Source organism: Salvelinus namaycush, unplaced genomic scaffold, assembly GCF_016432855.1.
Source record: "Salvelinus namaycush isolate Seneca unplaced genomic scaffold, SaNama_1.0 Scaffold3019, whole genome shotgun sequence".
Lineage (NCBI taxonomy): Eukaryota > Metazoa > Chordata > Actinopteri > Salmoniformes > Salmonidae > Salvelinus > Salvelinus namaycush.
In genome coordinates, this window is record NW_024059919.1 from 1 (window position 1) to 24,309 (window position 24,309).

A 24,309-nucleotide genomic window follows, 5' to 3' on the forward strand; every position below is an offset into this window, starting at 1 on the left:
TTATGAAGGTTATAAACAGTTAGACTAGTTATTATGAAGGTTATAAACAGTTAGACTAGTTATTATGAAGGTTATAAACATTTAGACTAGTTATTATGAAGGTTATTAACAGACTAGTTATTATGAAGGTTATTAACAGACTAGTTATTATGAAGGTTATAAACAGTTAGACTAGTTATTATGAAGGTTATAAACAGACTAGTTATTATGAAGGTTATAAACAGTTAGACTAGTTATTATGAAGGTTATTAACAGACTAGTTATTATGAAGGTTATAAACAGACTAGTTATTATGAAGGTTATAAACAGACTAGTTATTATGAAGGTTATAAACAGACTAGTTATTATGAAGGTTATAAACAGACTAGTTATTATGAAGGTTATAAACAGACTAGTTATTATGAAGGTTATAAACAGACTAGTTATTATGAAGGTTAATAACAGTTAGACTAGTTATTATGAAGGTTATTAACAGACTAGTTATTATGAAGGTTATTAACAGACTAGTTATTATGAAGGTTATTAACAGTTAGACTAGTTATTATGAAGGTTATTAACAGACTAGTTATTATGAAGGTTATTAACAGTTAGACTAGTTATTATGAAGGTTATAAACAGACTAGTTATTATGAAGGTTATTAACAGACTAGTTATTATGAAGGTTATAAACAGACTAGTTATTATGAAGGTTATAAACAGACTAGTTATTATGAAGGTTATAAACAGACTAGTTATTATGAAGGTTATAAACAGTTAGACTAGTTATTATGAAGGTTATTAACAGACTAGTTATTATGAAGGTTATAAACAGACTAGTTATTATGAAGGTTATTAACAGTTAGACTAGTTATTATGAAGGTTATTAACAGACTAGTTATTATGAAGGTTATTAACAGTTAGACTAGTTATTATGAAGGTTATAAACAGACTAGTTATTATGAAGGTTATTAACAGACTAGTTATTATGAAGGTTATAAACAGACTAGTTATTATGAAGGTTATAAACAGACTAGTTATTATGAAGGTTATAAACAGTTAGACTAGTTATTATGAAGGTTATTAACAGACTAGTTATTATGAAGGTTATAAACAGACTAGTTATTATGAAGGTTATTAACAGTTAGACTAGTTATTATGAAGGTTATAAACAGTTAGACTAGGTATTATGAAGGTTATTAACAGTTAGACTAGGTATTATGAAGGTTATTAACAGTTAGACTAGTTATTATGAAGGTTATAAACAGTTAGACTAGGTATTATGAAGGTTATTAACAGTTAGACTAGTTATTATGAAGGTTATTAACAGTTAGACTAGTTATTATGAAGGTTATAAACAGACTAGTTATTATGAAGGTTATTAACAGTTAGACTAGTTATTATGAAGGTTATAAACAGTTAGACTAGTTATTATGAAGGTTATAAACAGACTAGTTATTATGAAGGTTATAAACAGACTAGTTATTATGAAGGTTATAAACAGACTAGTTATTATGAAGGTTATTAACAGACTAGTTATTATGAAGGTTATTAACAGTTAGACTAGTTATTATGAAGGTTATAAACAGACTAGTTATTATGAAGGTTATAAACAGACTAGTTATTATGAAGGTTATTAACAGACTAGTTATTATGAAGGTTATAAACAGACTAGTTATTATGAAGGTTATAAACAGACTAGTTATTATGAAGGTTATAAACATTTAGACTAGTTATTATGAAGGTTATAAACAGACTAGTTATTATAAAGGTTATAAACAGTTAGACTAGTTATTATGAAGGTTATAAACAGACTAGTTATTATGAAGGTTATAAACAGACTAGTTATTATGAAGGTATAAACATTTAGACTAGTTATTATGAAGGTTATAAACAGACTAGTTATTATAAAGGTTATAAACAGTTAGACTAGTTATTATGAAGGTTATTAACAGACTAGTTATTATGAAGGTTATAAACAGACTAGTTATTATGAAGGTTATAAACAGACTAGTTATTATGAAGGTTATAAACAGTTAGACTAGTTATTATGAAGGTTATTAACAGTTAGACTAGTTATTATGAAGATTATAAACAGTTAGACTAGTTATTATGAAGATTATAAACAGTTAGACTAGTTATTATGAAGGTTATAAACAGTTAGACTAGTTATTATGAAGGTTATAAACAGTTAGACTAGTTATTATGAAGGTTATAAACAGTTAGACTAGTTATTATGAAGATTATAAACAGTTAGACTAGTTATTATGAAGGTTATAAACAGTTAGACTAGTTATTATGAAGGTTATAAACAGTTAGACTAGTTATTATGAAGGTTATAAACAGTTAGACTAGTTATTATGAAGGTTATAAACATTTAGACTAGTTATTATGAAGGTTAATAACAGTTAGACTAGTTATTATGAAGGTTATTAACAGACTAGTTATTATGAAGGTTATTAACAGACTAGTTATTATGAAGGTTATAAACAGACTAGTTATTATGAAGGTTATAAACAGACTAGTTATTATGAAGGTTATAAACAGATGAGTTATTATGAAGGTTATAAACAGACTAGTTATTATGAAGGTTATTAACAGTTAGACTAGTTATTATGAAGGTTATAAACAGACTAGTTATTATGAAGGTTATTAACAGACTAGTTATTATGAAGGTTATAAACAGACTAGTTATTATGAAGGTTATAAACAGACTAGTTATTATGAAGGTTATAAACAGACTAGTTATTATGAAGGTTATAAACAGTTAGACTAGTTATTATGAAGGTTATTAACAGACTAGTTATTATGAAGGTTATAAACAGACTAGTTATTATGAAGGTTATTAACAGTTAGACTAGTTATTATGAAGGTTATTAACAGACTAGTTATTATGAAGGTTATTAACAGTTAGACTAGTTATTATGAAGGTTATAAACAGACTAGTTATTATGAAGGTTATTAACAGACTAGTTATTATGAAGGTTATAAACAGACTAGTTATTATGAAGGTTATAAACAGACTAGTTATTATGAAGGTTATAAACAGACTAGTTATTATGAAGGTTATAAACAGATTAGTTATTATGAAGGTTATAAACAGACTAGTTATTATGAAGGTTATAAACAGACTAGTTATTATGAAGGTTATAAACAGACTAGTTATTATGAAGGTTATAAACAGACTAGTTATTATGAAGGTTATAAACAGACTAGTTATTATGAAGGTTATTAACAGACTAGTTATTATGAAGGTTATAAACAGACTAGTTATTATGAAGGTTATTAACAGACTAGTTATTATGAAGGTTATAAACAGATGAGTTATTATGACGGTTATAAACAGTTAGACTATTTATTATGAAGGTTATAAACATTTAGACTAGTTATTATGAAGGTTATTAACAGACTAGTTATTATGAAGGTTATTAACAGACTAGTTATTATGAAGGTTATTAACAGACTAGTTATTATGAAGATTATAAACATTTAGACTAGTTATTATGAAGGTTATAAACAGTTAGACTAGTTATTATGAAGGTTATAAACAGACTAGTTATTATGAAGGTTATAAACAGACTAGTTATTATGAAGGTTATAAACAGACTAGTTATTATAAAGGTTATAAACAGTTAGACTAGTTATTATGAAGGTTATAAACATTTAGACTAGTTATTATGAAGGTTATAAACAGACTAGTTATTATGAAGGTTATTAACAGACTAGTTATTATGAAGATTATAAACAGACTAGTTATTATGAAGGTTATTAACAGACTAGTTATTATGAAGGTTATTAACAGACTAGTTATTATGAAGGTTATAAACAGACTAGTTATTATGAAGGTTATAAACAGACTAGTTATTATGAAGGTTATTAACAGACTAGTTATTATGAAGGTTATAAACAGACTAGTTATTATGAAGGTTATAAACAGACTAGTTATTATGAAGGTTATAAACATTTAGACTAGTTATTATGAAGGTTATAAACAGACTAGTTATTATAAAGGTTATAAACAGTTAGACTAGTTATTATGAAGGTTATAAACAGACTAGGTATTATGAAGGTTATAAACAGACTAGTTATTATGAAGGTTATAAACATTTAGACTAGTTATTATGAAGGTTATAAACAGACTAGTTATTATAAAGGTTATAAACAGTTAGACTAGTTATTATGAAGGTTATTAACAGACTAGTTATTATGAAGGTTATAAACAGACTAGTTATTATGAAGGTTATAAACAGACTAGTTATTATGAAGGTTATAAACAGACTAGTTATTATGAAGGTTATAAACAGTTAGACTAGTTATTATGAAGGTTATAAACAGTTAGACTAGTTATTATGAAGGTTATAAACAGTTAGACTAGTTATTATGAAGGTTATAAACAGACTAGTTATTATGAAGGTTATAAACAGTTAGACTAGTTATTATGAAGGTTATAAACAGACTAGTTATTATAAAGGTTATAAACAGTTAGACTAGTTATTATGAAGGTTATAAACAGACTAGGTATTATGAAGGTTATAAACAGACTAGTTATTATGAAGGTTATAAACATTTAGACTAGTTATTATGAAGGTTATAAACAGACTAGTTATTATAAAGGTTATAAACAGTTAGACTAGTTATTATGAAGGTTATTAACAGACTAGTTATTATGAAGGTTATAAACAGACTAGTTATTATGAAGGTTATAAACAGACTAGTTATTATGAAGGTTATAAACAGACTAGTTATTATGAAGGTTATAAACAGTTAGACTAGTTATTATGAAGGTTATAAACAGTTAGACTAGTTATTATGAAGGTTATAAACAGACTAGTTATTATAAAGGTTATAAACAGTTAGACTAGTTATTATGAAGGTTATTAACAGACTAGTTATTATGAAGGTTATAAACAGACTAGTTATTATGAAGGTTATAAACAGACTAGTTATTATGAAGGTTATAAACAGACTAGTTATTATGAAGGTTATAAACAGTTAGACTAGTTATTATGAAGGTTATAAACAGACTAGTTATTATGAAGGTTATAAACAGTTAGACTAGTTATTATGAAGGTTATAAACAGACTAGTTATTATGAAGGTTATAAACAGACTAGTTATTATGAAGGTTATAAACAGACTAGTTATTATGAAGGTTATAAACAGTTAGACTAGTTATTATGAAGATTATAAACAGTTAGACTAGTTATTATGAAGGTTATAAACAGTTAGACTAGTTATTATGAAGGTTATAAACAGTTAGACTAGTTATTATGAAGGTTATAAACAGTTAGACTAGTTATTATGAAGGTTATAAACAGTTAGACTAGTTATTATGAAGGTTATAAACAGTTAGACTAGTTATTATGAAGGTTATAAACATTTAGACTAGTTATTATGAAGGTTATTAACAGTTAGACTAGTTATTATGAAGGTTATAAACAGACTAGTTATTATGAAGGTTATAAACAGACTAGTTATTATGAAGGTTATAAACAGACTAGTTATTATGAAGGTTATAAACAGTTAGACTAGTTATTATGAAGGTTATAAACAGTTAAACTAGTTATTATGAAGGTTATAACCAGACTAGTTATTATGAAGGTTATTAACAGACTAGTTATTATGAAGGTTATTAACAGTTAGACTAGTTATTATGAAGGTTATAAACAGTTAGACTAGTTATTGTGAAGGTTATAAACAGTTAGACTAGTTATTATGAAGGTTATAAACAGACTAGTTATTATGAAGGTTATAAACAGACTAGTTATTATGAAGGTTATAAACAGTTAGACTAGTTATTATGAAGGTTATTAACAGACTAGTTATTATGAAGGTTATAAACAGACTAGTTATTATGAAGGTTATAAACAGACTAGTTATTATGAAGGTTATAAACAGACTAGTTATTATGAAGGTTATAACCAGACTAGTTATTATGACGGTTATAAACAGTTAGACTAGTTATTATGAAGGTTATAAACAGACTAGTTATTATGAAGGTTATAAACAGACTAGTTATTATGAAGGTTATAACCAGACTAGTTATTATGAAGGTTATAAACAGACTAGTTATTATGAAGGTTATAAACAGACTAGTTATTATGAAGGTTATAAACAGTTAGACTAGTTATTATGAAGGTTATAAACAGACTAGTTATTATGAAGATTATAAACAGTTAGACTAGTTATTATGAAGGTTATTAACAGACTAGTATATTATGAAGGTTATTAACAGACTAGTTATTATGAAGGTTATAAACAGACTAGTTATTATGAAGGTTATAACCAGTTAGACTAGTTATTATGAAGGTTATAAACAGACTAGTTATTATGAAGGTTATAAACAGACTAGTTATTATGAAGGTTATAAACAGACTAGTTATTATGAAGGTTATAAACAGTTAGACTAGTTATTATGAAGGTTATAAACAGACTAGTTATTATGAAGGTTATAAACAGACTAGTTATTATGAAGGTTATAAACAGATGAGTTATTATGAAGGTTATGAACAGACTAGTTATTATGAAGGTTATAAACAGTTAGACTAGTTATTATGAAGGTTATAAACAGACTAGTTATTATGAAGGTTATTAACAGACTAGTTATTATGAAGGTTATTAACAGACTAGTTATTATGAAGGTTATAAACAGACTAGTTATTATGAAGGTTATTAACAGACTAGTTATCATAAAGGTTATTAACAGACTAGTTATTATGAAGGTTATAAACAGATGAGTTATTATGACGGTTATAAACAGTTGTAACTGTGACGTAAGAGCAGTACAGAACAAATAAAAGCCTGTAACTGTTCTCAGTCAATGTAACTGTTCTCACAATAAACAAATGATTGATTAAAGACTCTCCTTCCTTCTGGTTGCACCTCATCAAGCACCCTAATGGCTCCCTATTCTGTAGGGCACTACTTTTGACCAGGGCCTATATGGGTCTGTAGGGCACTACTTTTGACCAGGCCTATATGGGTCTGTAGGGCACTACTTTTGACCAGGGCCTATATAGGTCTGTAGGGCACTTCTTTTGACCAGGGCCTATATGGGTCTGTAGGGCACTACTTTTGACCAGTGTCTATATGGGTCTAAGGCACTACTTTTGACCAGGGCCTATATGGGTCTGTAGGGCACTACTTTTGACCAGGGCCTATATGGGTCTAAGGCACTACTTTTGACCAGGGCCTATATGGGTCTGTAGGGCACTACTTTTGACCAGGGCCTATATGGGTCTAAGGCACTACTTTAGACCAGGACCTATATGGGTCTGTAGGGCACTACTTTTGACCAGGGCCTATATGGGTCTGTAGGGCACTACTTTTGACCAGGGCCTATATGGGTCTGTAGGGCACTACTTTTGACCAGGGCCTATATGGGTCTGTAGGGCACTTCTTTTGACCAGGACCTATATGGGTCTCTAGGGCACTACTTTTCACCAGGGCCTATATGGGTCTGTAGGGCACTTCTTTTGACCAGGGCCTATATGGGTCTGTAGGGCACTTCTTTTGACCAGGGCCTATATGGGTCTGTAGGGCACTTCTTTTGACCAGGACCTATATGGGTCTGTAGGGCACTACTTTTGACCAGGACCTATATGGGTCTGTAGGGCACTACTTTTGACCAGGGCCTATATGGGTCTGTAGGGCACTTCTTTTGACCAGGGCCTATATGGGTCTGTAGGGCACTACTTTTGACCAGGGCCTATATGGGTCTAAGTTTTGCCTCAAGACCCAAATTGAACCAGGTTTTCTCAGTCACGATCCAATATTCGCATTGCGAAAAAGAATAGCCAAAATACAATCTTGAAAACTATTTTTAATGCTATATTGATAGTAAATGTAGCAATTACATGACAAGGGAACCATATTCCCACCTCTTTCATTGTCAATAATAGCATTTTGCCCATATTCTTGATGAATGTTAATAAACTCCCTGGTTTGAGACACTAAATCAACCAAAACAGTGCTTCTTATAGCTCTTTTTGGAATTAGAGTGATAGAATCTCAGCATTTTTTGTTCAATCAAAAAATGTAAGTTCATTATCATTTCTACACACTTTCTACCTGGTTTCAGTCGTTTCAGTTCAGACTGGAGAATTTTTCACTGTAAAAAAAAAAACTTGTTTTGGAATCAGTTTTATTCTGTACAAGCTTCCTTCTTTTCATTCTGTCATTTAGGTTAGTATTGTGGAGTAACTACAATGTTGTTGATCCATCCTCAGTTATCTCCTATCACAGCCATTAAACTCTGTAACTGTTTTAAAGTCACCATTGGCCTCTTGGTGAAATCCCTGAGTGGTTTCCTTCCTCCCCGGCAACTGAGTTAGGAAGGACGCCTGTATCTTTGTAGTGACTGGGTGTATTGATACACCATCCAGAGTTTAATTAATAACTTCACCATGCTCAAAGGGATATTCCATGTCAGCCTTTTTTTATATTTTTACCCATCTACCAATAGGTGCTCTTCTATGTGAGTCGTTGGAAAACGTCCCTGGTCTTTGTGGTTGAATCTGTGTTTGAAATCCACTGCTCGAACTGAGGGACATTACAGATAATTGTATGTGTGGGATACAGAGATGAGGTAGTCGTTCAGAAATCATGTTAAACACTGTTATTGCCCACAGAGTGAGTCCATTAAACTTATTATGTGACTTGTTAAGCAAATGTTTAATCCTGAACTTATTTAGGCTCCTTACCATAACAAAGGGGTTGAATACTTATTGACTCAAGACATTTCAGCTTTTCATTTTTTATTAATTTGTAAACATTTCTAAAAACATAATTCCACTTTGACATTATGGGTATTGTGTTTTATATTTCTTATGGATCCCCATTAGCTGCTGCCAAGGAAGCAGCTATTCTTCCTGGGGTTTCTTATGGATCCCCATTAGCTGCTGCCAAGGAAGCAGCTATTCTTCCTGGGGTTTCTTATGGATCCCCATTAGCTGCTGCCAAGGAAGCAGCTATTCTTCCTGGGGTTTCTTATGGATCCCCATTAGTTCCTGCCAAGGAAGCAGCTACTCTTCCTGGGGTTTCTTATGGATCCCAATTAGCTGCTGCCAAGGAAGCAGCTATTCTTCCTGGGGTTTCTTATGGATCCCCATTAGCTGCTGCCAAGGAAGCAGCTATTCTTCCTGGGGTTTCTTATGGATCCCCATTAGTTCCTGCCAAGGAAGCAGCTACTCTTCCTGGGGTTTATTATGGATCCCCATTAGCTGCTACCAAGGAAGCAGCTATTCTTCCTGGGGTTTCTTATGGATCCCCATTAGCTGCTGCCAAGGAAGCAGCTATTCTTCCTGGGGTTTATTATGGACCCCCATTAGTTCCTGCCAAGGAAGCAGCTATTCTTCCTGGGGTTTCTTATGGATCCCCATTAGCTGCTGCCAAGGAAGCAGCTATTCTTCCTGGGGTTTATTATGGACCCCCATTAATTCCTGCCAAGGAAGCAGCTATTCTTCCTGGGGTTTATTATGGACCCCCATTAGTTCCTGCCAAGGCAGCAGCTACTCTTCCTGGGGTTTATTATGGATCCCCATTAGTTCCTGCCAAGGCAGCAGCTATTCTTCCTGGGGTTTATTATGGATCCACATTTCACTGATGTGGAATAGAGTTCCATGTAGTCATGGCTCTATGTAGTACTGTGCACCTCCCATAGTCTGTTCTGGACTTGGGGATTGTGAAGAGACCTCTGGTGGCATGTCTTGTGGAGTATGAATGGGAGTCTGAGCTGTGTGCCAGTAGCATGTCAATACTAGTCATAAATACAAGTAGTGATGAAGTCAATCTCTCCTCCACTTTTGAGCCAGGAGAGATTTACATGCATATTATTAATATTAGCTCTCTGTGTCCATCCAAGGGCCAGCCGTGCTGCCCTGTTCTGAGCCAATTGCAATTTTCCCACACGAACAGTAGTCCAGGTGCGACAAAACCAGGGCCTGTAGGACCTGTCTTGTTGATAGTGTTGTTAAGAAGGTAGAAACTAGGGCCTGTAGGACCTGCCTTGTTGATAGTGCTGTTAAGAAGGTAGAAACTAGGGCCTGTAGGACCTGCCTTGTTGATAGTGCTGTTAAGAAGATAGAAACTAGGGCCTGTAGGACCTGCCTTGTTGATAGTGTTGTTAATAAGGTAGAAACTAGGGCCTGTAGGACCTGCCTTGTTGATAGTGTTGTTAAGAAGGTAGAAACTAGGGCCTGTAGGACCTGCCTTGTTGATAGTGTTAAGAAGGTAGAAACTAGGGCCTGTAGGACCTGCCTTGTTGATAGTGTTGTTAAGAAGGTAGAAACTAGGGCCTGTAGGACCTGCCTTGTTGATAGTGTTGTTAAGAAGGTAGAAACTAGGGCCTGTAGGACCTGCCTTGTTGATAGTGTTGTTAAGAAGGTAGAAACTAGGGCCTGTAGGACCTGTCTTGTTGATAGTGTTGTTAAGAAGGTAGAAACTAGGGCCTGTAGGACCTGCCTTGTTGATAGTGCTGTTAAGAAGGTAGAAACTAGGGCCTGTAGGACCTGCCTTGTTGATAGTGTTGTTAAGAAGGTAGAAACTAGGGCCTGTAGGACCTGTCTTGTTGATAGTGTTGTTAAGAAGGTAGAAACTAGGGCCTGTAGGACCTGTCTTGTTGATAGTGTTGTTAAGAAGGTAGAAACTAGGGCCTGTAGGACCTGCCTTGTTGATAGTGCTGTTAAGAAGGTAGAAACTAGGGCCTGTAGGACCTGCCTTGTTGATAGTGCTGTTAAGAAGGTAGAAACTAGGGCCTGTAGGACCTGCCTTGTTGATAGTGTTGTTAATAAGGTAGAAACTAGGGCCTGTAGGACCTGCCTTGTTGATAGTGTTGTTAAGAAGGTAGAAACTAGGGCCTGTAGGACCTGCCTTGTTGATAGTGTTAAGAAGGTAGAGACTAGGACCTGCCTTGTTGATAGTGCTGTTAAGAAGGTAGAAACTAGGGCCTGTAGGACCTGCCTTGTTGATAGTGTTGTTAAGAAGGTAGAAACTAGGGCCTGTAGGACCTGCCTTGTTGTTAGTGCTGTTAAGAAGGTAGAAACTAGGATCTGTAGGACCTGCCTTGTTGATAGTGTTGTTAAGAAGGCAGAAACTAGGATCTGTAGGACCTGCCTTGTTGATAGTGTTGTTAATAAGGTAGAAACTAGGGCCTGTAGGACCTGCCTTGTTGATAGTGTTGTTAAGAATGTAGAAACTAGGGCCTGTAGGACCTGCCTTGTAGATAGTGTTGTTAAGAAGGTAGAAACTAGGGCCTGTATGACCTGCCTTGTTGATAGTGTTGTTAAGAAGGTAGAAACTAGGGCCTATATGACCTGCCTTGTTGATAGTGTTGTTAAGAAGGTAGAAACTAGGGCCTGTAGGACCTGCCTTGTTGATAGTGTTGTTAAGAAGGCAGAAACTAGGATCTGTAGGACCTGCCTTGTTGATAGTGCTGTTAAGAATGTAGAAACTAGGGCCTGTAGGACCTGCCTTGTTGATAGTGTTGTTAAGAAGGTAGAAACTAGGGCCTGTAGGACCTGCCTTGTTGATAGTGTTGTTAAGAAGGTAGAAACTAGGGCCTGTATGACCTGCCTTGTTGATAGTGTTGTTAAGAAGGTAGAAACTAGGGCCTGTATGACCTGCCTTGTTGATAGTGTTGTTAAGAAGGTAGAAACTAGGGCCTGTAGGACCTGCCTTGTTGATAGTGTTGTTAAGAAGGTAGAAACTAGGGCCTGTAGGACCTGCCTTGTTGATAGTGTTGTTAAACCTTTTCTCAATAGGGGGGGCGCTATTTTCACTTTGTAAAAAATCGTTCCCAAATTAAACTGCCTCATACTCAATTCTTGCTCGTACAATATGCATATTATTATTACTATTGGATAGAAAACACTCTCTAGTTTCTAAAACCGTTTGAATTATATCTGTGAGTAAAACAGAACTCATTTTGCAGCAAACTTCCTGTCAGGAACTGAAAAATCTGAAATCGGGGGCTCTGTTCCAGGGTCAGCCTATTATTTTGCATGAAATCTATGGGTCTACATGCACTGCATACGCCTTCCACTAGATGTCAGTAGGCAGTGAGAATTGGAATGGGGTGTATAGCTCTATCTGAGGCCGAACAAGACCTGTTGGAATGACGCGACCACTCTTTCCTTTCTTCACCATGGCGCGAGACAGACCTCAGGATTGCGTTCTGAAAAGCTTTCGTTATAGGCGTTAGATATATCCGGCTCTGATTTTATTTGATATATGTGTTAAAAACATCATCAACTAGTTATATTAAACCGACTTATATCAGTTTATATCAGTTTATTCCGATTTTCGGTATTTTCTTTGTTATGCGTTCTGGTGAGTTGGACACTTCTGTGCCGCATGGCTAGCGTTGGCTAGCGTTCTACAGATGAAGACGACATTCTACAACCGAACAACGATTATTCTGGACAAAGGACAACTTGTACAAGATTCTGATGGAAGCTCATCAAATAGTAGGAATCATTTATGATGTTATTTCGTATTTCTGTCGAAAATGTTTAGACGTATATTCCGCCCAGATTTTGGGCGCTGTCTCGCTATAACGTAAGCTGTAAGTCGTACTAAAGTTATTTTTAAAAATCTAACACAGCGGTTGCATTAAGAACTAGTGTATGTTTAATTTGCTGTCCAACATGTATTTTTTAGTTAAGTTTATGATTAGTTATTTGATTAGAATAGGTGCCTCTCCAAGATTTCTCCGGACAATATTTCTGCATTTTCACTACGTATTCACATTGTTCAACCACGATTTGTGCCGCTAAATATGCACATTTTCGAACAAACCATATATGTATTGTGTAATATGATGTTATAGGACTGTCATCTGATGAAGTTTATGAAGGTTAGTGAAATAATTAATATCTTTTGCTGGTTTTGTCGCTATCGCTAGCGTTGCCTTGAATCAATGCTGTTGTGTGGTTGGATATTGTAGTAAGCTAATATAATGCTATATTGTGTTTTCGCTGTAAAACACTTAAAAAATCTGAAATATTGTCTGGATTCACAAGATGTTTGTCTTTAATTTGCTGTACACCATGTATTTTTCATAAATGTTTTATGATGAGTATTTAGGTAATTCACGTTGGTCTCTGTAGTTATTCTAGCTGCTTTGGTGAGATTTTGTGATGGTGGCTGCAATGTAAAACTATGATTTATACCTGAAATATGCACATTTTTCGAACAAAACATATGCTATACAATAAGTATGTTATCAGACTGTCATCTGATGAAGTTGTTTCTTGGTTAGTGACTATTTATATCTTTATTTGGTTGAATTTGTGATAGCTACCTATGCGGTAAAAAAATTGTGAAAATATGCGGTTGAGTCTTTTGCTATTGTGGTTAGCTAATAGAAATACATATTGTGTTTTCCCTGTAAAACATTTTAAAAATCGGAAATGATGGCTGGATTCACAAGATGTGTATCTTTCATCTGGTGTCTTGAACTTGTGATTTCATGATATTTAGATGCTAGTATTTACTTGTGGCGCTATGCTAGGCTATGCTAGTCAGCTTTTTTACTGATGAGGGTGTCGCGGATCCGGGATTGTGACCAAGTAGAAGTTTTAAGAAGGTAGAAACTAGGGCCTGTAGGACCTGCCTTGTTGATAGTGTTGTTAAGAAGGTAGAAACTAGGGCCTGTAGGACCTGCCTTGTTGATAGTGTTGTTAAGAAGGTAGAAACTAGGGCCTGTAGGACCTGCCTTGTTGATAGTGTTGTTAAGAAGGTAGAAACTAGGGCCTGTAGGACCTGCCTTGTTGATAGTGCTGTTAAGAAGATAGAAACTAGGGCCTGTAGGACCTGCCTTGTTGATAGTGCTGTTAAGAAGGTAGAGCATTGCTTTATTATGGAGACTTCTCCCCATCCTAGCTCTGACATGCATTGTCAACTGTGGGACCTTATATAGACAGGTGTGTGCCTTTCCAAATCATGTCCAATCAATTTAATTTACCACAGGTGGACTCCAATCAAGTTGTAGAAACATCTCAAAGATGATCAATGGAAACAGGATGCACCTGAGCTCAATTTCGAGTCACATAGCAAAAGGTCTGAATACTTATGTAAATAAGGTACTTCTGTTTTTTATTTTTAATACATTTGCAAAAATGTAAAATAAAATCTGTTTTTGCTTTGTCATTATGGGGTATTGTGTGTAGATTGCTGAGATAAAAAAAAAAAAATGTAATCCATTTTAGAATAAGGCTGTAACGTAACAAAATGTGGAAAAAGTCAAGGGGTCTGAATACTTTCTGAATGCTCTGTATCTGTTGTATATATATATATTTTTACTGCATCCGCCAACCACGGGAAGACTTAGGAGTCCACTCTTAATGAGTGGAGACAGCCTGCTGCCGCTCTGCTATTCATCAGAGGGTGGGAGGAGAGGAGGTACGGGGCCCATGTGGGTAACTGGGGCCCTGCCTTGATTGGGTAACTGATTAATAAATACATGTGCTATCTGCTAACCATTTGAAATTGACCAATAACATTTGATGATTTGATGTAATGTTTTATTCAACCACAGAAGCTCGCTGTACCATTCAGTCACAGAGGATCACAAGTTAATGACAAATAACTGTGGATGTGTTTTTTTTATCACATGCACGTACAGGTATCTGCCAAAATAAAGGAAACACCAACATAAAGTGTCTTAAAAGGGCGTTGAGCTACAACGAGCCAGAACAATGAGCCTTAGCATCGATTCTACAAGTGGACCTAAACCAGGAAAACACACCGCACACCATAACATATACTTTGTATCCCTAGTTTACTGGTGTTTCTTTTATTTTGGCAGTTACCGGTATGCCTACAGTCGGGAAGAGTGTAGATTGGGCAGCATGCATTGTGGCCATATACAGTGGGGAGAACAAGTATTTGATACACTGCCGATTTTGCAGGTTTTCCTACTTACAAAGCATATAGAGGTCTGTAATTTTTATCATAGGTACACTTCAACTGTGAGAGACGGAATCTAAAACAAAAATCCAGAAAATCACATTGTATGATTTTTAAGCAATTAATTTGCATTTTATTGCATGACATAAGTATTTGATACATCAGAAAAGCAGAACTTAATATTTGGTACAGAAACCTTTGTTTGAAATTACAGAGATCATACGTTTCCTGTAGTTCTTGACCAGGTTTGCACACACTGCAGCAGGGATTTTGGCCCACTCCTCCATACAGACCTTCTCCAGATCCTTCAGATTTCGGGGCAGTCGCTGGGCAATACGGACTTTCAGCTCCCTCCAAAGATGTTCTATTGGGTTCAGGTCTGGAGACTGGCTAGGCCACTCCAGGACGTTGAGATGCTTCTTACGGAGCCACTCCTTAGTTGCCCTGGCTGTGTGTTTTGGGTCGTTGTCATGCTGGAAGACCCAGCCACGACCCATCTTCAATGCTCTTACTGAGGGAAGGAGGTTGTTGGCCAAGATCTCGCGATGCATGGCCCCATCCATCCTCCCCTCAATACGGTGCAGTCGTCCTGTCCCCTTTGCAGAAAAGCATCCTCAAAGAATGATGTTTCCACCTCCATGCTTCACGGTTGGGATGGTGTTCTTGGGGTTGTACTCATCCTTCTTCTTCCTCCAAATACGGCGAGTGGAGTTTAGACCAAAAAGCTCTATTTTTGTCTCATCAGACCACATGACCTTCTCCCATTCCTCCTCTGGATCATCCAGATGGTCATTGGCAAACTTCAGACGGGCCTGGACATGCGCTGGCTTGAGCAGGGGGACCTTGCGTGCGCTGCAGGATTTTAATCCATGACGGCGTAGTGTGTTACAAGTCAGCACCTCAGGGGTAAATGTCACTTGGCTTTTCATAGCTGATCATTAAGAGTATCTCTACCGCTCCTGCTGTCTCTAGAGAGTTGAAAACAGCAGGTCTGGGACAAGGTAGCACGTCCGGTGAACAGGTCAGGGTTCCATAGCCGCAGGCAGAACAGTTGAAACTGGAGCAGCAGCACGGCCAGGTGGACTGGGGACAGCAAGGAGTCATCATGCCAGGTAGTCCTGAGGCATGGTCCTAGGGCTCAGGTCCTCCGAGAGAGAGAAAGAAAGAGAGAAAGAGAGAATTAGAGAGATCATACTTAAATTCACACAGGACACCGGATAAGACAGGAGAAGTACTCCAGATACAACAGACTGACCCCAGCCCCCCGACACATAAACTATTGCAGCATAAATACTGGAGGCTGAGACAGGAGGGGTCAGGAGACACTGTGGCCCCATACGATGATACCTCTGGACAGGGCCAAACAGGAAGGATATAACCCCACCCACTTTGCCAAAGCACAGCCCCCACACCACTAGAGGGATATCTTCAACCACCAACTTACCATCCTGAGACAAGGCCGAGTATAGCCCACAAAGATCTCTGCCACAGCACAAACCAAGGGGGGGGCGCCAACCCAGACAGGAAGATCACGTCAGTGACTCAACCCACTCGAGTGACGCACCCCTCCTAGGGACGGCATGAAAGAGCACCAGTAAGCCAGTGACTCAGCCCCTGTAATAGGGTTAGAGGCAGAGAATCCCAGTGGAGAGAGGGGAACCGGCCAGGCAGAGACAGCAAATATAATGGACAATACTTGCCAATGACAATATTAAGTTGTAGAAGAACTTCCTTTACCTGTAAATAGTACACCCTACACTGCCTAACAAAATCTGAAGATTTTTTCCCCCCGCAAAACGCAGAAATTTGATGCTAAGAATTCCCGCGAAATGTCTTGGGTTTGGCTTCTGTGTGAACATGCGCACTCAGTCTCAGTTAAAATCACCACTGAACTGCAAATCACACGGTAACTGTGTGGTTCTGAATCACTACTGAACTGCAAATCACACAGTAACTGTGTGGTTCTGAATCACTACGGTAACTGTGTGGTTCTGAATCACTACGGTAACTGTGTGGTTCTGAATCACTACGGTAACTGTGTGGTTCTGAATCACTACGGTAACTGTGTGGTTCTGAATCACTACGGTAACTGTGTGGTTCTGAATCACTACTCAAAGGTAACGCTATAAAACGTGGCGTACCACATTCACCATACTAAAGGTGTGATTGGTAAAATGATTTCCAAGTCTAGTCGAGTGCACCAGCATATGGTACATTTAACTCACGAGATTAGGTTTCATTCATTAGTCTACATTCCCCCTGGAATCTGCTCTTCCTCAAACCCCTTCCCCCATTTTACTGCTGGGAGCTAGGCACGCAGTTGAGAGAGAGAGAAATGGAGGACGAACCAAACGGCTCCGGGAGTGGGTGTATTGTTTCAGACGTGTTGTTAGTTACACAATTACGACACGACAATAAACCTACAGTCACAATAACCAAAAACACGCCAAATGTTACTGCAGCAGCTAATCAAAATACAAGGCTACTCAATGCACTGTCTGTAAAATAAGAGATTCTTTCTGACTAGTGGTGTGTTCGCACATTCACTCTGGAGTGCCAGAGCGTTGTCAGATTATCAGTTCGTAAATGCAGAGCGTTGTCAGATAGTCAGTTCGTAAATTCAGAGCGTTGTCAGATTATCAATTCGTAAATTCAGAGAGTTGTCAGATTATCAGTTCGTAAATTCAGAGCGTTGTCAGATTATCAATTCGTAAATTCAGAGCGTTGTCAGATTATCAGTTCGTAAATTCAGAGCGTTGTCAGATTATCAGTTCGTAAATTCAGAGAGTTGTCAGATTATCAATTCGTAAATTCAGAGCGTTGTCAGATTATCAATTCGTAAATTCAGAGTGTTGTCAGATTATCAGTTCGTAAATTCAGAGAGTTGTCAGATTATCAATTCGTAAATTCAGAGCGTTGTCAGATTATCAATTCGTAAATTCAGAGCGTTGTCAGATTATCAATTCGTAAATTCAGAGCGTTGTCAGATTATCAATTCGTAAATTCAGAGCGTTGTCAGATTATCAATTCGTAAATTCAGAGCGTTGTCAGATTATCAATTCATAAATTCAGAGCGTTGTCAGATTATCAATTCGTAAATTCAGAGCGTTGTCAGATTATCAATTAGTAAATTCAGAGCGTTGTCAGATTATCAATTCGTAAATTCAGAGCGTTGTCAGATTATCAATTCGTAAATTCAGAGCGTTGTCAGATTATCAATTCGTAAATTCAGAGCGTTGTCAGATTATCAGTTCGTAAATTCAGCGCGTTGTCAGATTATCAATTCGTAAATTCAGCGCGTTGTCAGATAGTCAGTTCGTAAATCCAGAGCGTTTCGCTCTCTGCGTTCAGAGCGCACACTGGACGCTAGCGGAGGAGTCGAGTTGATCAGAGCATTCTGACCTACCAACGGCAGTCAAGCACCCAAGCTAACTGGCTAAAGTTGGATAGCTACTTCCAGACACACATGAGAACACCCCACTCTGACCATTTACCTCGCCCGTAGCAGAGCTGTTTGGTTGTTCTATAGAGCGTTGGTGACTAACTGTGCCGCTGGCAACAATTTAATAACGTTTACTGACACCGGTCATATTCAACGGGTGTTGCGCGTTTGTAAATTCATCAGTTATTCTGCGCTCTTGGACTCAGACGAGACGGGTCTGAAATCGGAGTAGATAGCCAGAGTGAATTTACGAACAACCTAGATCTGACGAGTTTATATATGATCATAACCTCCATAAAGAGCTGCGAGTAACGATTACTTTGTAGCAGTTTGTAAACCATAAACACTCTAAATAGCACTATAGAATCACTGGTCATATCGTTTTAATATGTAATAACACATTTTGTCTGATCCAGGCTTCCCTCTGCCATTTCTTCAACCTCCGACGTTCCGTGCGTAAAATAGCCTGTTTGGTATTCCTGCGTGGAGGGCATGCGCGTTAAATAGAGGGGGTGTGGAAGGATAAATAAAACAACTTAACGGGGACTTTACACACCTAAGCATACTTTACACACCTTGGTATAACTATCATATGAGTTATTCAGGTGTTGTCGATGTGTCGTGCTGTTCAGGCCTGAGCCCGTCGGAGGTCCTATTTGACGGCAGCGCGGAGGGGTTTGTTGTGTGGCCAGGCCTGGCGGTGCTGTGGTTTGAATGGAGGAAGCGTCTTCCTGCAGGGTAAACAGTGACGACTATAGGGCACACTTCCTCAGACTAACTCGGCCCAGGACTCTTAAAAACAACCCCAAAATGGAATCAGACAGTAAAATAGTCGCACAGCTGAGTTCTGGTGAGTAAAGCCAGCTGAATATGTGACATTTTGGATGTTTTAATTGCTATCTGCGTCGCTCCTGCGTCCTCTGTAACTCACCGCTCCGTCCTCTCTCTCGCCTCTACAGAACTCTACTTCCTAATCGTCCGCTTTCTACAGGCTGGACCGTGCCAGAACGCAGCGGAGGTGGGTCAGATGCTACTTTACAATTATTTACTATATTCCCAGATTTGTCTCGTTGTGTGATTTATTTTTTTATAAATTATATTTCCAGACGTTGATCCGTGAGGTGGAGGAGAAGGAGGTAAGTGTGTCTGTTCGCGTCGCATGTCGCTGCTCTCTCTCTGTACTTTCTCATGTTGATTTTTTTAAGCACATTTTTCATTTGAATGTTTTAAAACCCAAATCGACGCGTTTATGGCGTTACTGATCGGAGTGAACTGTGTGTCTGTGCTGCAGCTACTGCCCACACGACGGGACTGGACGGGGAAGGAGCATCATGGGAGATACGAGGATTTGGTAAGGCTGATCTATAACCTACCAAAAAGTTTTTTTTAGAGAGAGCTAAATAAAAATTGAATTTCGCGCAATTTTTTTTTAAGTAGGAGAAAAAAGTCAAAAGGATTTGTAAGCGAAAACCCGAACCCAACCCGGGCCAGAAGGGACCAGGGGTCAGGGTCCTGCTTTATATGGGACCCTGGAGTGTGAGTTTGGTGACAGGCATATCCAAAACATTTTATTAGTAGTGGAAATGTGTGTGAAATGTTGGTACGTCATGAGTGTTGTGGTGTTGGAGCGCGGGGGGAGGGACTCCTGCGACACAGCGAGATAGAGGCGCCCAGCTCCTGCTGTCGGGAACCGTGTGGATAACGGGACGAGGTAAAACACAGCTTTTAGGAGAATATGAACTGTCATATCACAAAGAAATACAGCCTTCTAAAGAGCGTTTTATCAGAAGGAGTTGTGGCAGGGGGGAGGAGTGTGTGTTAGGCATACATCAGGACTGAAGGAGATGGGGAGAGAGAGAGAGGGAGACATATATTGAGCTGATGCCCTATTCTTATGGCTTTATTAATTAATGGGTTAATTAACAGGTTATTAGCCTACATGGTGATTTTACATATTGGGCATGATGGCATGGAAAACACCATGCAATGCCAATAGAACATTTATTTTAGACTTAAGAGTTTTGAGATTTTTAGGGCAAATTATGAAAATAATGACCTATGCTCTTATCTTTTTCCCACAACATGAATCAGATGTAGCGGTCTCATCTAAAACTAAATCTATTATAGAACAACGATAGTCAGTGTCTTACTGACCCATCACTCCTCCCTCCCTCCCTGGCTCCTCCCTCCCGCCCTCCTTCCTCCACTTCTCCCCCCTCCTGCCTCCTCCGCTCTGTTTCTCCCCCCCCCTCCTGCCTCTCTCCTCCGCTCCTCCCTCCCTTTCTCCCTCGCTCCTCCCTCCCTTCCTCCACTCCCTCCCCCCTCCTGCCTCCTCCACTCTGTTTCTCCCCCCCCCTCCTGCCTCTCCTCCGCTCCTCCCTCCCTTCCTCCACTCCCCCCCCCCCCTCCTCCCTCCCTCCTCCGCTCCTCCTCCGCTCTGCCGTTTCTCCCTCCGCCAGTGAGCAGGGTTGTGGAGCGCGGTCGACCAGGCCTAATGTCTCTCTGTCTGCGTGATGATTCTTCCGCGGCTTCGTTTTAAGATGCGACATGTTCCTAGTTATTAGACACAATGGAGGAATAAGGATTGTATTGACAGACAGACAGACAGACAGACAGACAGACAGACAGACAGACAGACAGACAGACCGTTTTTAACCTACACATTTATGTTGAGTTATAGACATCTAGCCACTAGGTTGACCACACAAATGTCTAAAGATTACATTTAAAATGCCACTACTATTACTAATAATCCACATTATAATTACTGCTAATTATGTTCAAATAATAGTCATTATAATAATAATGGCGATAATAATATTAGTAATGATAGTAAATAGTTGAAATATATTATTATTTTAATAATAACACTAATTCTGATAATACTATCAGGATCATCGTTTCCACCCTGTAGTAGATGGTATTATTGATTCGTATTAAAGAGTCATTTTGAACATTGATTCTATGACGGCACCAATACTAGTAATGTAGTGACGATAGTGATAGTTGGTGTCTTTATTTATTGTAATAAAACAAATCATTGTGATTGATCAGACAGCTGTTAGATGTTACTGTTGTACACATGACTGATTTCAACTGGATGATCAGCTACCACACACACACACAGACAATCCATCCATTGTGGCTGTCTGTGGCTGTATCTGTCTGTGGCTGTATCTGTCTGTGGCTGTATCTGTCTGTGGCTGTATCTGTCTGTGGCTGTATCTGTCTGTGGCTGTATCTGTCTGTGGCTGTATATGTATCTGGCTGTATATGTCTGTGGCTGGCTGTGGCTGTATATGTCTGTGGCTGTATCTGTCTGTGGCTGTATCTGTCTGTGGCTGTATCTGTCTGTGGCTGTATCTGTCTGTGGCTGTATCTGTCTGTGGCTGTATATGTCTGTGGCTGTATCTGTCTGTGGCTGTATCTGTCTGTGGCTGTATATGTATCTGGCTGTATATGTCTGTGGCTGGCTGTGGCTGTATATGTCTGTGGCTGTATCTGTCTGTGGCTGTATATGTCTGTGGCTGTATCTGTCTGTGGCTGTATCTGTCTGTGGCTGTATCTGTCTGTGGCTGTATCTGTCTGTGGCTGTATATGTATCTGGCTGTATATGTCTGTGGCTGTATATGTATCTGGCTGTATATGTCTGTGGCTGTATCTGTCTGTGGCTGTATCTGTCTGTGGCTGTATCTGTCTGTGGCTGTATCTGTCTGTGGCTGTATCTGTCTGTGGCTGGCTGTGGCTGTCTGTGGCTGTATCTGTCTGTGGCTGTATCTGTCTGTGGCTGTATCTGTCTGTGGCTGTCTGTGTTCTTATCAAATGGATCACATCTGCAGACCAATGATATTGTGTTAAAGGGTCATTATGTGTTTTGGGGGTGAAAAGGGGAGGGGCTGAATGTAGTGATAACTGAGGAGAGAGAGTCTAATTGGGAAACAGAGGGGCTGAATGTAGTGATAACTGAGGAGAGAGAGTCTAATTGGGAAACAGAGGGGTTGAATGTACTGATAACTGAGGAGAGAGAGTCTAATTGGGAAACAGAGGGGCTGAATGTAGTGATAACTGAGGAGAGAGAGTCTAATTGGGAAACAGAGGGGTTGAATGTAGTGATAACTGAGGAGAGAGAGTCTAATTGGGAAACAGAGGGGTTGAATGTACTGATAACTGAGGAGAGAGAGTCTAATTGGGAAACAGAGCGGCTGAATGTAGTGATAACTGAGGAGAGAGAGTCTAATTGGGAAACAGAGGGGTTGAATGTACTGATAACTGAGGAGAGAGAGTCTAATTGGGAAACAGAGGGGTTGAATGTACTGATAACTGAGGAGAGAGAGTCTAATTGGGAAACAGAGGGGCTGAATGTAGTGATAACTGAGGAGAGAGAGTCTAATTGGGAAACAGAGGGGTTGAATGTACTGATAACTGAGGAGAGAGAGTCTAATTGGGAAACAGAGGGGCTGAATGTAAATGTATTGAATACAGTTGATTGTACTGCATGTAAATGTATTGAATACAGTTGATTGAATGAGGACACAGAAGGACTGTTGTCGTACTGGCCTGGGACTGTTCTTTTGGGTGGTCAGTTGTAACGTTTAATCTTAACCTGAATTCACTGTGTGTGTGTGTGTGTGTGTGTGTGTGTGTGTGTGTGTGTGTGTGTGTGTGTGTGTGCAGGTGAAGCTGTATGGCCACATCAGTCCGGACCACCTGCTGCAGGTGTGCCAGAGGGTGTGTCCTCTTCTGGAGAAGGAGGTTCCTGCCAGCGTCCCCGGGGTCCACAGTCTGCTGGGGGCGGGGCGACAGAGCCTGCTACGCACCAATAAGAGTTAGTATTGTAATCACATGACATGTTGGCCTGCTACGCACCAATAAGAGTCAGTACTGTAATCACATGACATGTTGGCCTGCTACGCACGAATAAGAGTCAGTATTGTAATCACATGACATGTTGGCCTGCTACGCACCAATAAGAGTCAGTATTGTTGTGTGTGTGCTTTACAAAGTATTACTTTGTAACCAAGTTAAATGCATGGATATTACAATACGTACATAATAAAGTACTAATTCTTAGTATTTACACTATTACTACAGAGAGCCACTGTGTTTGGGTTGTGTGTTTGGGTTGTGTGTTTGGGTTGTGTGTGTGTGTGTGTGTGTGTTTGGGTTGTGTGTGTGTGTTCCTGCAGGTTGTAAACATGTGGTGTGGAAGGGTTCGGCCCTGGCAGCGCTGCACTGTGGTAGGCCCCCAGAGCCGCCAGTCATCTACGGGAGCCCGCCCAGCATTGGTAGGCTGCCTCTGATTGGTTAAATATTGTTGTTTTGATTATGTTGATCCAGTGTGTCCATGACTTTAATGAACAGAATAACATCTAGAATATAACATAATATATAATATAATATATAATATAATACATAATATAACACAGTGATGTGAAGGAAACAGGTCGTGTTGTTAGGTATGACGCTGTAACTGACAACTCTGTGTGTGTGTGTGTGTGTGTGTGTGTGTGTGTGTGTGTGTGTGTGTGTGTGTGTGTGTGTGTGTGTGTGTGTGTGTGTGTGTGTGTGTGTGTGTAGTGGAGACAGGTCATAGCCGTCGTCTGATTGGTTTGTACCGGCTGGGGCAGCTCCTTCCCACAGCGGTCTACGCACACATGAAAATGCACAAGAGGATTCTGGGACATCTGTCCTCTGTCTACTGCGTCACCTTCGACCGCACTGGACGCCGCATCTTCACCGTAAGACCTGTGTGTGTGTGTGGTGGGTTTCCACATCTGGAGGGAATTTCAGTATAAGGTTTATATGTGGTGAGGTCACATGGTGAGGTCTGACCTCTTGACCCCAGTTCTTTTGGGAAGAAAGTGTGTTTTATTTACATCTTTACATTTTAGTCATTTAACAGACTCTCTGATCCAGAGACATTACAGTAGTGAGTCATTTAACAGACTCTCTGATCCAGAGACTTACAGTAGAGAGTCATTTAGC

At 38.6% G+C, this 24,309-nt stretch overlaps 1 protein-coding gene across 1 annotated transcript; it reads left to right on the forward strand.

Moving 5' to 3' along the window:
- Positions 1-18,864: 18,864 nt before the first annotated feature.
- On the forward strand, positions 18,865-24,071 carry LOC120039814 (PH-interacting protein-like; the record flags this gene model as incomplete). The annotated part of the gene is made up of 7 exons (XM_038985185.1): positions 18,865-19,174; positions 19,284-19,342; positions 19,431-19,460; positions 19,616-19,675; positions 22,999-23,149; positions 23,511-23,609; positions 23,902-24,071. Coding segments are annotated over exons 1-7 (705 nt in total), but the record flags the coding sequence as incomplete, so codon positions are not given.
- Between the last annotated feature and the right edge of the window lie 238 nt (positions 24,072-24,309).